Here is a 13,596-nt window from a genome sequence, read left to right on the forward strand (position 1 = left end):
TGCAAATGGACTTGAGGTACAGAGCTGCTGGGTAAGTGCTGTGGGCAAGGGTAACTCACTGGCTGTCCTTCCACCTCTGCAGCTTGACCAGCTCCCGCTGTTTGTCCTTGTACCTCCTCTGCAGCTCGGCCAGCCGGATGCGGTACTCCACCTCCATGGCATCAATCGCCTCCAGCGAGGCCTTGGAGAACATCTGCAGGGGGGGAACAAAAGTGGAGCGGTCAGGAACAGCGTCTCGTTCATCTCTTAGCGCAAGCCCTATATTCTCAGCATATCCGCGCCGAAGCGGAAATGACGAGCCATTTTCTCACTAACAGGAGGCGAAGAAGTGTCAGATTTGCGATCTTAAAAAAAACAAAAAAAAAAAAACATCCTTTCAGGAGCTGTTTGTGAGAGCAATCAGCAGCCGCACTGAAAGAGCCTCAAATTGCCTGTTACAGCCATTTTCACAAATGTGCGCAATGACTCTTTTCGGTGGGGGTCACTGGTCCCCTCTGTGAGTGCTCTTGTTAAGATACAAAACGCACATGCAGAAGCGTGTGGTTAGTCATGCTTCCAGTGATAATCAAACCCTCTGTGCACTTTAAGAGCTCTACGGTTTCCTTTGAAGGAAAAACAACTTCAAATGACGGCACTTAAATACATCAACAAATATATGACAAGGACAACAATGACGAGGAGATTTCCTAGAGGGGGGGTGAAAGAAAGTAAAAAAAAGTCATTACGGGCTCATCCTTCTTTTGCCTCCAGCTGTACTTCTTGTTGGGGTCGAGTTCTCTCGGCAGACGGATATGGGATTGGCTTTCGATGGCCTCCAGAAGCACCTGCCTGCCAGCCTCCAGAAGGGTGTCCAGGCCGCAGAACTCCAGGCCTGCAAAGAACACAAAGAACACACGATCAATACACAACACTAATTGCAGTCGGCCATGATGTGCGGGCCGCACGCAAATCTAAAGGCTCTCCCGCGGTGTTACATAGCCATAAATACGGGCCTGCACTGTGCCTCAGACACTTAAATAGATTAAGAAAGTGAAGGGGGGGGAAGGGAGGAGAGGAGGTGGAGAGAGCGGAGAGAATGCACAGTTGTTTCCTCTTTAAATCTCCTTACTTCTGGAAGAGCTACACGAGGAGCGCCGCACACACAATGAGGGCGCGTCACCCGCATGCTGTTCATCACTGCGTGGAGGACTGCGGAAGCTCCCGCTTTCTCCCTCACCCTCTCCCTCTCTGGAGCGCGAATCATCCACGCTGTGCCCCTCACCCTCTCCCTCTCTACAGCGCGAATCATCCACGCTGTGCCGCTCACATCACACTACACAGCAGTGCATGCATGGGGAACAACGTCTCAACAGCCACTTTTTGCCTCTCTGTATTTTTCTTTTCAACAACCTGTGCACTTCAAATTCTACTCAAGCCAAAGCGTTCTGTATGATGTGCACTACAAAGTGTTCTATACGATGTGCACTATAAAGTGTTTTGTATGATGTGCACTATAAAGTGTTTTGTATGATGTGCACTATAAAGGGATTCCCCAATCCAATCCACAACACACCATCCCTAACACAACACCCTGCTATATATACCGGAGTATATAGGCTATCCAAAACAATGTAAGAGATATGTACACTCTTTACACAACTGTACTGTCTTCAATATTTATGTTAGACACACTGTACCTGCACACTACTCATTGTACACCTTAAAAACATCCTGAGCTACACCACTAGCCATCAAACTAAATGTAAACTGGTAGACAATGAATTAGAAACCCCATTGGTCCCATAGAGAACCCATTCTACTGCGGGTCGCGCTTGCTATGGGAGACTTACGCAGTGCTGCATCATCCTGACACTTCTCCATCTCCAGTTCTGCCAGTTGGCTGAGCAGGGCGATGCCCTCCAGGGCAGACGACTCCAGAGGGGTGACGATGGCGCTGCACTCGGCGGGGACAAACAGGGAGCCAGCCTGCGGCAGCTCACTAGCAGCCACCAGGGCAAACAGGCCAGCCATGGGGTCTTCGGACAGGATGGTGACGGCAGGGGAGCAGGCCAGGGGGAGGGCCAGATGCAGGGGCGGGGGGGAGGTGTGTGTGGGGAACAGATTGTCAGATTGCAGGGGCTCGTCATCTGGAGACGCAGGCGCGGATGCACACACTGGGACGGGTTCCCGCAGCTCGCAGGCCACACCAAGCTGCTCCGGCGTGGGGACGGCCTGTTCAGACGGATAAACCATCTCGGACTCCTGTGGACAGGCCTCGGGAGGACCCACCAAGGGCTGGAAAGCAGAGTCTGTCAGGCTGATGTACCTCTCCGGAACCTCCATTTTGGGCCTGCTGTCCAAGACTGGTACCGGGACCTCTGGGATCAGATACGGCTGGACGCAGCCATATGAAGAGGAGGATGCCACTTCCACTTTGATGGTTCCACCATCCTCTGTGCTGTCCATGCGGTCTTCCAGTCTGGGCAGGACCGCAACTCGATCTTGGACCTCCAGATCTGCCGGGCCGGTGGCGTCCTCCATACAGATGGCTTGCGGGGCCAACCCGGAACGGCTCAGAGCAGCCAGGCCCTCATGGCTCAGGCCCTCCTTGCAGTCCTCCAGCTCAGGCTCCTGCTTGGGGGAGGCGCTCCTCCTCTCCGCTGCCTCCAGCTCTCGGGAGGCTTGGAGGGGCTCCACCACCACCGGAGAGCACAGGTGCCGGGGTTTGACGTCGGTGGTGGCGACGACGGCCAGGTGCTCCGAGGTCTCCGCCGGGAGCGGCACATCCGGGGCCAGGCCATCGGCGTCTGCAGCGGCCGCCGGCTGAAGGAGGTAGGGGTAGTGGCTGGCGAACGGAGTGGTTAACGGTGGGTACGGGTAGCCAGGAGGAATTTCTGGAATAGAGGAGGAAGACAAGAGGGTAAATGAGAGAGAGAGGGTGAAGGGAAAAAGTCTGAGAAGCTTGAAGTGCTTATGCAAAGAGGCAAAACAGCAGAGAGCTTAGTTCCCTGTGACAGAGAGACAAAGTGATTAATTGCCCATGTGCACTTCAGGACTGAAGCTTTATGAAAGTTTCATGAGCAAAATGGCCTCAGTAAAGGCATCCCAAAAGCCTGTGAGAAAACACACACACCACACACACACACACGGACATAATCTCACTCAAGAGTCCTTACATAGACACACTAAAAGGAGAAGGATAAATAAGATAATATACAAAGTTATCCATCTCTATCCAGAGTACCATTATATAAACAGTACCATTTATATCATTTTTACCATTTGTAAATCACACACACATACATACACTCCAATACACACACACACACACACACACACACACACACACACACACACACACACACACACACACACAAACTGTCAGGGGACTAGTGGCAAAAATGCTGCCTTGGTAAGAAGGTCTCTATCGCAAGTGAAGTGGCAGCTGGTAATCCCAGATGTGGGGCTATTTGCAGACTACTCATTAAGGCAGCTCTGCACAGCGCGCTCTGACATGAAGAATGGGCATCTAAGCCTCCGCGCCTGCTGTCCTGCTCCAGTCCCCAGGTCCCTGCCCAACATGCTCTTCAAATTTTGCTACTGGGAGATCAATAGCCCGAGCTGGAACAATGAAGGCTTTTTGATCTGCTCTGTGCTTTTAAATACAAGCTATATGCAGATTTATCCCATTGTTAATTAAAAAAGCGACACGCATGCGAAAACATATGCATCAATCATACACTTTGATGTACAGTAATTAAAATGCAGCAACTTTGGCTTTCCCTTTTACACTCCCAGAAGTTATTCCCGAGCAGTGACTACAAAACAGAACAGGTCGTCATCAACATATTTACATTGCACTACCAACTATTACTAACAGATTGCTTGTACTTCTACAAAATCCCCTTTAGTTTCACAACAACAACAGTATCAGTATGATGGGGAGGTTTGTTAAAGCTTCTGTTCTCAGTGCAGTGAGAACACACAAGTCAACAGCTGGTTTAGCTCCCGACACACTGAACCCCTCATCTGAGGTTTCTGCTCATGTGGGCCTACCACAGGTGTGAGAGAGAGGTGGCTTACCCGGATACATGGACTGGAAAGGGGCCGACGCCTGCTTCTGCAGCTCCAGCCCCTCCTTCTCGGCCACCTCCACCGACTCCTCTTTGGGCCGAATCGGCGAGGGGGTCGACGGGGAGGCGGAGGCCGGGCTGGGGGTGTGCGGTGCCGGGGTCGACGGGTGCGAGTAGGACTGCTGTGGGAACGGCTTCTCTGTCTTGGGGTGTTCCTCGGACTTGAGCGTCGTGACGCCGGACGGTGACGAAAGTGGGGCGATGGGCAGGGGGGTGAGGGCTTTGCTGTAGGAGGAGGTGGAGGGCGTAGGGGAGCGCCGCGGTGGTGGCTTGCGTGGATGCAGCGGCGGAGCAGAGACAGCCGAGAGGCCCGTTTTGTTGCCCCCCTCGCCGGCTCTTTTGTCCACTTTGTCCTCCATGTCAGCCCTTTGTTCGCTGGCCTTTAGTCTCTCCTGTGTGCGCAGAGAAAGCTACTGTCAGGGCAAAGATGCTAAGAGAGCCACCCCTGCACTGGGATGCTGCGGGGAGGCAGACACCCCTGAGATGCTCCTGAATACAGTCAGCAGAGAAAGTAGCAGGTGCCTTCATCCAAACAGATTTAGCCAACACACACAAAAAAAAGGCATAACTAAAAACACAGTTCACCCTGACTGCTTGTCACAAGCTCTCGATATTCAGTTCAAACCACAAAAGCCCACCAAAGACACGCATACCAGCAGGGTGCCACCTTAACATCTCCATGAACCCCCTCTGGAAAGCATTTTAGCAGATGTCTGGCACAGGGTATAGGGAGAAGTGCATGTAGACTGCAAGGCCACAATGGAAGGGGGGGGGGGGGGCTTAGCCACGGAACTCTGCACAAGCAGTGCATTCTTCTCTGCATTTTAAAATACAGTAGGCGACAAATACTGTACGCATGTTTGTGCAAACAGAAACAGACACTATGAAACTAGACACTCAGCAGAAATTGTGTGTTTGTCTGCTGCTTTGAACTGTTGCGTCTGAGCCGGTCAGTGCATCAGCTTGTGCGTGCGAGTGTGAGCGAGAGCATGAAAGCACAAGAGTGGGTATGCATGTGTGTGAGAGTGCTTAGAATGCACTAGAACTCTGCACACTGGGACTCGCTACATACTTAATGACAGTACCATACCCAACAAACCTGCTGGCTCGCATAGTATGCATATTCGTACGTGTGTGTATGTTTGAGTGAGAGCAAGTATTTGAGTGGTAGCTGTTTAGTTCAGTATTACTGAAATATCAGTTTGGTTAAATATTTGCATAACAAAACAAAAAAAAGGAAAAAAAAGTAGAATAAATGCACATGGGAGCTCACCACGAACTGTGCGTTTCTCTGCATCTCCATGACCTGTGCGGCCTGCTGCTGGATCATGTAGAGCTCCTGCTGCCTGACGAGCTGCTGGTGGGAGAGCATCTGGAGCTGGTGCGCGTGCTGCAGGGAGCTGCCCGCCTGAGGGTAGAGCGCAGGCCACATTGGGGGGGCGCGCTCCATCATCTCTGCCGCTGCTGGGTGGGGGTTAATAGAAGAGGGGGGGGGGGGGGGGGGGTCAGGTATGCTCAATATGGTGTGGAATTTCTGCATGGACAGTACTTAAATAATGTGAAATGATTTGCATGTTGAGGACAAATGTTTCTTTGGCTAGTATTTACAGTATTACGCAATGGTATGGAATGTCTACAATGGAAGGGACACACTCACACAAACACACACACCTAGTACTGCATGTACAGTCAGGAAAAACTACACAGCCAATACTTAATAGTCTATGTCAAATCTGACACAGAAAAGCCTGGTGGCGTGTTACAAGTTGAATAGCATACACATGGGTATGACTAATACAAATGCTAATCCATACATGGAGGCTAAAGAAAGTATGCATATTTTGACAGGACCCAGACACACTAATTTAAATAAAACCCAGGATAACATAGCATTCCAGCCCTTACCCACATAAAAAAAAAAAAAAAAAAGACATCTCAGAAATGTCTTAAAAGCCCATGGGGCCCTTACCATAATGTGACAGATGCTCTGCAGGAATGACAATCAGTTGGCCAGACTGGGGATCGCGAGCCAACTGGTACGGTGCTGGGATCGAGCCTGGCATGGCAGGAGGGTACCCAGGGGACATGCCCTGGTGCAGGGAGTGGGGTGGCAGGCCTATGTGGATCAAAGCAAAAACCAGAGAACCACCGTTAGATGACCAGAACAGTCCTCCTACGCAATAAAGCCTGAAGTTGATGGTCCATTTGCATTGCGTCTGAGGCGGTTTGGCGGCCATTCATAGCTCTCTCTGTGACACCATAATGCCACCTCCGTACTCCCTAAGCGGAACCACCACTTCTCTGTCAATGCCAGGAATCGAAGCCCTTTTGAACTAGTGTGCTAAAGCATTCCATCTCTGGGAGCGCTGTCTAGACTGCAATCTCAGTGTCAGGGAATCACTAAGGGACCGTGTTGGTTTGTGCTGTTATTTTTGGATGAGGAAAATGTGCAGAGCACGATTGTTTTTTTTTTGTGTGTCGTTTTTTGTTTTTTTGCTGTCTGGGGCAGGCAGTTGGGACATTCTTATAAAACAGAGTTGGAACAAAACTGGCAGACCAGCAGAAACACATCTGACAGGCCCACAGAGACAAATCGGAGGAAATGAAGCCGCCGAACAACACGGCAAAGACATTTCAGCGCCGATCCCAATCTCAAGGAGAGACGAATTATAGCGCCGTGAACACAAGGAGGAAGGAAACCAAACAAAAGAAATAACAAACATCAGACCTCAACACACCGACACATTCTTTGGATAGAAAATAACTTTTGGGAGTACTCCCGATACTAAAATACAAAAAATCACAACTTCATAAAACCTCTGAGCGAGTCTCCTCGTCCTTACCGTAGTGGGAGCCGGGAAGCCACATGGATGGAGCACCTGAGCGAGACAGCCAGTGGTGGGAGGCCAGGTGGGAGGCTGGGTCGCCGGGCCATCGCCCCGTTCCAGCCAGGGCCTGCCCGCCGGTCACCACCAGGTTGGGGTTGAGTCCGCTGGCCGACACCATTGGGGGATGCATCTGCGTGTACTCGGCTAGCTCCTTACTCTCCCTGCCAATGGAAGAATTAAGAATGCAGTTACACAGAATAATGAGGCCCTCTCCGGTCATTTTTTTTCTCTTTTTGCCGGGACAAATTAGAAGTGCAGACATGGTAGCCTGGGGATCAAAGTCTCAAAAACTAAAAGTAAATAGATTTTTGCATAATGCGAGCATGCTACCGCCTGGGAATGAGGCCAAAGTTCGCAGTACCCAGTAGCTGTCAGCGTAATTGCTACTCAAACGAAAACCATGCTCCTTTTGCCAGCTGACCACTGCTAATTACACAGGTCCTTCATTAACGATCACACTGGTACTTTACTTTACTTTATTTATTTTTTGAGTAGCAGCATCTGGACCCTCACTGTAGTATCGCTTTTTAAGCATCTTGTGGTGTATAAAGGCATTACCAGGACATGGGGCACTAATTCTTATTTCACCCAACCATCCATCCAGTGTTATGCAGGGGGAGCAAATCTGAGGCCGAGCCCCTGCTGGGAGAACCCGTCTATTTTATAAGCAGCAATTTCCACAGTGGGGAAGGCAGACTTTTTCTGCCACTCTAAATGAGTGCAACACTTTGAAAATAGACTCCCATGAGCTGGGAAAGTACCCATAAATCCATCTGGTCCTTAAAGAAAACCCACGCTGCGAAAGAGACCAATAAAAAACATGCCCTGCTAAGCCAATGAGCGCCATCAGAGGAGTCGGGCTGCTTTTCCGAAGCGGGGCGGAAGTGCTCACAGCCCTCGGCAGTAAACTAAAAACATTTTCATAACGAGGTGCAATTAATTACACACACTACACCATTTTTTTTATTCTTGGCTACCTCTAAGAGCAAGAAGACGCACTGCGATCCATTTCGGGAAAAACTGATCCCCGTTTTTTGGCAAGCACTGCAGCTTCTGGGACGCTGGCTTAGCATGGCACCGCGTATATCTCTTTTGGATCCATGCGTGTCTTTGCTGGTAGCTTATGAGAACTGTAAGTTACTTAAATGAGTAACCTTCAAAGGACAAACATCCTATCCTTTAACGGCCCTTATCGCCAGTTTCCACATAACTGCAGGGGGAGAAAAATCAATCTCAGCCACGGAGCTTTGCTATCCAGCTCCTCCCTGTGTCTTCGTTAGAAGATGGGGTATAGACTTTCTGTTCCATTTTCCCAATTTCCACCCAGTGCAAGACAAAAAATCCAGACACAAGAGACTTCAAAGAGAATAACAATGAAAAGAAAAACGCAAGAGACATTACCCTGTATTAGTTACATCTTATGGCCTCCATCTAGCTACGTGTTAATGGTTACAATCAAAAAGTAGCAGACATTCAGTAATTGCAAGTGGCAGAATCGCATTTAAGAAATGAGATATAATCCAATCATTAACTCTTTAACTCTACAGGGTCTAATAAAACAAAAAAACATTCATGAACAAATGTGTAGGTGTTTAAAGAGCCAGCAAAAAAACAACTCCACGTTTACAGACACTAAAGAAAACACATTTCCAGAGAGCATGTCAAATCTCACCTCAAAACCTTCTCTTGATCTCGCTCGAGACGGCCAGTCAGGAGCCGGTCGTCACGGTGACGCGTGCGCTCATCCCCTCGGTCGTCCTCAGCGTGACCTGAGCCTGTGAGTAGAGGGGTCAGAGGTCAGGTTTCAGATGGAGGGTGTTTGAAAGGCACAGGTGGTTTGCATGAAGCCTCAATTGTGAACTCTGGAATTCACAGACCCATAAATCAAATTCATTTGTGAGACCCCGTTCAAAGGAATGTGTTTTTTTTTCGGCTGTGCTCAACCTGCATTTTAAGACCTGTAACCTCAGACAAGATAACTGGGCGTATATTGCAGAGAGCACCCATGTCTCGGCATTCTCTTACATATTACAGAACACTGTGGCGTGTTGTTCTATCTCCGGCGCCTTCTGTGTTCCCTCAACAAAAGAGGCCTGGACTGTGCCCGGGTGTCAGAATGTGTTTGCATTTCTCCGTGGGCATGGAAGTCTAAAGATAGCCAATGCTCTTAGTGACAGAGCTTATCAGTCAATGGACTGATTCAGTTTGCACAAGTCAAGTGAGATGAGTTAACACAACATGAACATTACCCCCTCCCTCCCCCCAAACAAAGACCGATGACAAGCACATCAAATTGACCATGTGGTTTTGTTGCTGCAGGGGTATAGGCAGTACGAAGCCAAACCTGGTAAAATACGACTCAAACATCAGTGCGCAGTAACACTCGCTCAATATCTCACTCTGATCCATTTTAATCAAATATACATCCAGCAGCTGTTATCCACATGTGATGAAAATGACGTGACTTGTACAATGGTCAATATTCTCTTAAAGCCAGGAGGTTTCATGCAAGCATTACAGAAATAGCTTCGAATAAATGTCACAGTGCAGGATCCTGTTTACAGGCGAGATGCACCCAGGGCCCCTCAGTCATTTTTACGAGTGTATTGAACCCTTTAGTATTGACAGGCAGGGGCTGGAGGAGGAATGCGCTCCTGGGAAACCTCAGAGGGCCACGAAAGAGCACACCGATCTCGGTCATGCTCCGGAGGAAGAGGTTTCAACTCGTTTCCAAGGTTACTGAAATCTAGTCCCACCAAACGCTATCCATCAGCATCAGAGAGGGAAAGGGAGGCGGAGAAACACCCAAAACAAACATGGAAAGAAGAGTCCACAAAAAAGCTCTACTCTCCATTTTCCTCGGACACATTTATGATTTCAGAACGTGCCCGTGGTTCAAAAAGGGCCTGGTGTTATTACTACAATCCCTGTGCACACAGAAGAAAATAAATGAATGCCTCACCCCTCGCTCAGTCAAGGCTGATTCTATTGCTTAGCAACAAACCTAAAGTCCTATTGGAATTCTGCTCTTGTTTGCAGCTTTTAGTTCTACTCTGTAAATTACATTTATAATGCAGGCAGGCAGGCTGGCAGGCAGCGTCTTAGTCAGAGAAAAGCCTTAGTACACTCCCCCCTACTCTGGCAGGCTGTACTGTAGGAAAATCTCACTGACAAGACCTCAGCCATCTCTTTTACATAAAGTCCCTCGAGCTGCATGGTAGTAAAGGGGAGGGGCGGGGGGCACTGTGCTTGTCTCTTAAAACGCGACACAAAGTAAAAAAAAAAAAAAAAGGTCAAAAGATATTTTATAATGAACACTGAAACATTGACAGTCAAACTGACCTTCGAAAAAGCATACTCAAACAGGCAAAACATTCAGCAATAAACAGATTTGTCTATACTGAGGGATTTTAAAAGTGCATTTTTTATTTCTAGTGAAAACTCTACTGTTGAAATATTACACAACCCCAAAGAAAATTGATCTTTGATGAATTTGATTGATGAAATTGATATCAGATGGAAAAAGCGAGGGCAGGATTCTTACTTTTGATGCCTCCTCCTGGGATGGGCCGCTCCCTGTCCCCTGGTCCTGAGCTGGGTTTGCTGCTGTTGTCCCGCTGTCGGGCCACGGCCACAGCGATCCCGACGGGCGGGTGCCGTACCTCCACCTCCCCCTGAGCGCTGCCCCCTCCGTCTCGGCCAAAGGACTTAGCGCTGTCAGGCCTCTCTGGGTCCCTCTTCAGCTGCTTGCCGGGCTGCTGTGGGGGGAGGTGCTGCACCTTGGAGACGGCGCCGTGGCCCTGGCCGTGGGCGTGGCCGTGGGCATGGGCGTGGCCGAGGCCGTGGCCGAGGCCAGCGCCGGCCTCCAGCTTCATGCTCCCGAGCCCCCCAAACGGGCTCCTGCCCCCCCCAGGGGAGAGCCTAGAGCCAGGCTCGCCAGGGAAGTTTCCGCTGTACTTGATAAGGCTCTGCATGGCCGACACCTCGCCAGGGTGAGGGTCTGGGTGGAGGCCCTCAGGGCTGTTCCCGCTGCCGGAGGGCCGGTGGAGGCCGGAGGGGTCTAGGTACATTCGCTTGCCCCCTTCCTCGCCCCCTCCGTGCCCCGTGTGTCCGTGGTGGGAGGCCAAAGCAGCCATGTGGTTGGTAGCGTAGTTGCCCATGTCGAAAGGTTTCCATTTGGGCTCTGCTGTTGCAAAGCCCTTGTGGGGATGTGGATCTGCATGCAGTGCGGCTGGGTCCATCCCTGTGAAGGGGTGTGTGGGCCGGGGAGTCCGATCCCGATCCCTCTCCCTCTCCTGGTTGCGACTCTCTGCCTCCAGGCCCATTTTGATCATGTGTCTGGACGGGGCGCTAGGATAGTCCCGAGTGTCGGGGCTGTGCCTGGATTTGCTTGTGCACATATCGGAGGGTGGGGGGCGTTTTATGGCTAAACCGTTTGACCTTATGACTGAGCCTTCCTCCCTCATAATGTCTCTTTTGAAGTCCGAGTGAAGGGGGGACTCGCTTCTAACCGAGGACCGTCCGTGGTCGGCATGAGTCCTATCAACCAGTGGGACTGATCTGTAGGCTTCCCTGTCCCTCTCTCTTTCTCTGTCTTTCTCTCTTTCCCGCTCCCTCTCCCTGCTTTTGTCATTTTTATTGTCTCGGGCTTGCGAGGCAATTTGGATCGGTCCTTTCCTCTCATCGTAAACCTCAACAGAAGGCACGTACGTGGGAGCGATCACTCTGTGTTCCTTTCCTGGCTCCTTGGAGGCTGAGTAGAAGGGGTACAGGCTGGGCGGCATGTGGTGAGGGGGAGGGTAGGTGCCAGAAGACACCAGCCGGGGAGGGAGATGGGACAGGGGGCTCTGCAGGGAGGAAGGGACGGCGTAAGACATGTGCAGAGGGCCCCCCGGAGCGGACATCGAGTCGCACCTCTTCTGCCGGTCCGCTGGGTGCAGGTGGCTCCCGAGGCACCCGACGCCGGGCCGAGCGTTCTCGTCGTCGCGGGGACCCCGATCTCGGTCGGGTTCTCCGCTCGGGCATCGGGCCGAGGAGCCACCTTGGCTGGTCCCGCCTCCACTGCTGCCCCGGCAGTTGCTGAGCGAGGACGTTTGCAGCGGGTTCTTGGGCTTGGCGTCGGGCACGCTCGATGCAAGCGGGTGCTGGTGGAAGGCTGGCCATGCGTGTTCCATGGCGCTCTTTCCGAGCCGTTCCGACCCGGAGAGAGGCCGCCGCTCCCGCTCGTCCTCGGTCTTGACATCCTGCGTCAGGTCCACCACGCTGTGGGGACGCGGCTCCTCCCTGGACCGATCACGCTCCCGATCTCGCTCACGTTCGCATTCTCGATCCCGTTCACGATCCCGCCTCTGCAGCGGTGCACCCAGCTCGATCTTGAAGGCCTTCTCCTTGCCCATTTCCCTTTCTCTGTCCCTCTCCCGCTCCCTCAATGGGTCCTTCAGGCTTTTGTGGGCCAGCAGATGCTCTTTCTCCCTGGAGAGGGAGCTGGGCATGTGGGCACCAGGGCTGCGGGAGAGGCTGGACTGGGAGTGCAAAGATGGCTGACCCACAGGACTAGACAGGTAGAAACCTTCTGCAAGAGAACAAGGCCGCATGATTAAAAAGCCAAGTTACTGTGCAACAGTTCTCTCATTTGTAGCATCACAAAAAAAAGGAAAACCCACAGTCCTACTCCCATCTATTCCACATATCACTTTGTTGTCCAGGAGTTGACCAGTAAATAGGCAAAAATAATCATTCCCTTTCCACTGGATAGCCAGATGTTGCCCTTACTGCTGTCCAGACTGAGCAGAGGCAACAACAACGATGACCTGTAGTCTACTGCGTCTAACATAATCAGGAATGCATGGGCCTTTTTATGATTGGGTAACAGAAAAATAAAACATACTAGAAATACCTCATTTATGAAACAAATAGAAAAAAAAAAAAAACTCCCACACACACACACACACACACACCAAGCCAACTACCCACACATGTTCTTTATACTGATTGTTAAACACAAAGTGCTGGTTTTCTCACCAAGCACTAACTATAAACAAGAGCTTAGCATTACATGTCAGTGTGGGTGTTAGCTGCATAGATTGGTAGATCAAGCCTTCTGTTATAATCAATAGAGAACCTGACCCCTTATGTAAATCATGCAGATGAATGCTTCATAGGAAAGAAAAATCACAAACCTTTTTGAGAGTCAAAGAGTGCATGCTGGCCCAGCTGTGGGTGTTCCATATGGCCAACGGGAATGTAGGGACTGGTATACAAACTGCCAGGCAGATGTGGATAACCTGAGGGAAGAACACAGCCTTTGTCACCACATTGCTCACTTTACCTCACACTTTTGCTATTTCCAGTGAGGTTTTTTACAATGCACTCACACATCTAAAACAAAATCATAAAACTGAATTATGGATTTGCAACACAGGAAGGCGGGGATATATTTTTCTCTTGTCTGACAGCTGGTCGCCAGGGAGCGTCCATCCAGACGTACACAAAGTCATGAATTTTATGAAAGATTTCACCACAACGTACACTTGCCCAGTGTTAATTTTAATGAGGACCAAAAAAATCTACAGAAGTACTGCAAGTTTTTCATTCTC

The 13,596-nt window shown here is 50.4% G+C and overlaps 1 protein-coding gene across 1 annotated transcript in view; it reads right to left on the bottom strand.

Annotated features, from left to right (window-relative positions):
• Window positions 1–13,377, bottom strand: part of tnrc18 (trinucleotide repeat containing 18) — a 40,710-nt gene extending 27,333 nt beyond the window's left edge. Inside the window, 10 exon segments of the mRNA XM_031566257.2 lie at window positions 56–193; window positions 726–871; window positions 1,830–2,873; window positions 4,063–4,504; window positions 5,386–5,573; window positions 6,082–6,228; window positions 6,956–7,161; window positions 8,673–8,775; window positions 10,545–12,572; window positions 13,180–13,377. Coding sequence (XP_031422117.1) covers window positions 56–193; window positions 726–871; window positions 1,830–2,873; window positions 4,063–4,504; window positions 5,386–5,573; window positions 6,082–6,228; window positions 6,956–7,161; window positions 8,673–8,775; window positions 10,545–12,572; window positions 13,180–13,228 — 4,491 coding nt within the window. The 5' untranslated portion in view covers window positions 13,229–13,377.
• Between the last annotated feature and the right edge of the window lie 219 nt (window positions 13,378–13,596).

The sequence above is a fragment of the Clupea harengus genome, chromosome 1 (assembly GCF_900700415.2).
Source record: "Clupea harengus chromosome 1, Ch_v2.0.2, whole genome shotgun sequence".
Lineage (NCBI taxonomy): Eukaryota > Metazoa > Chordata > Actinopteri > Clupeiformes > Clupeidae > Clupea > Clupea harengus.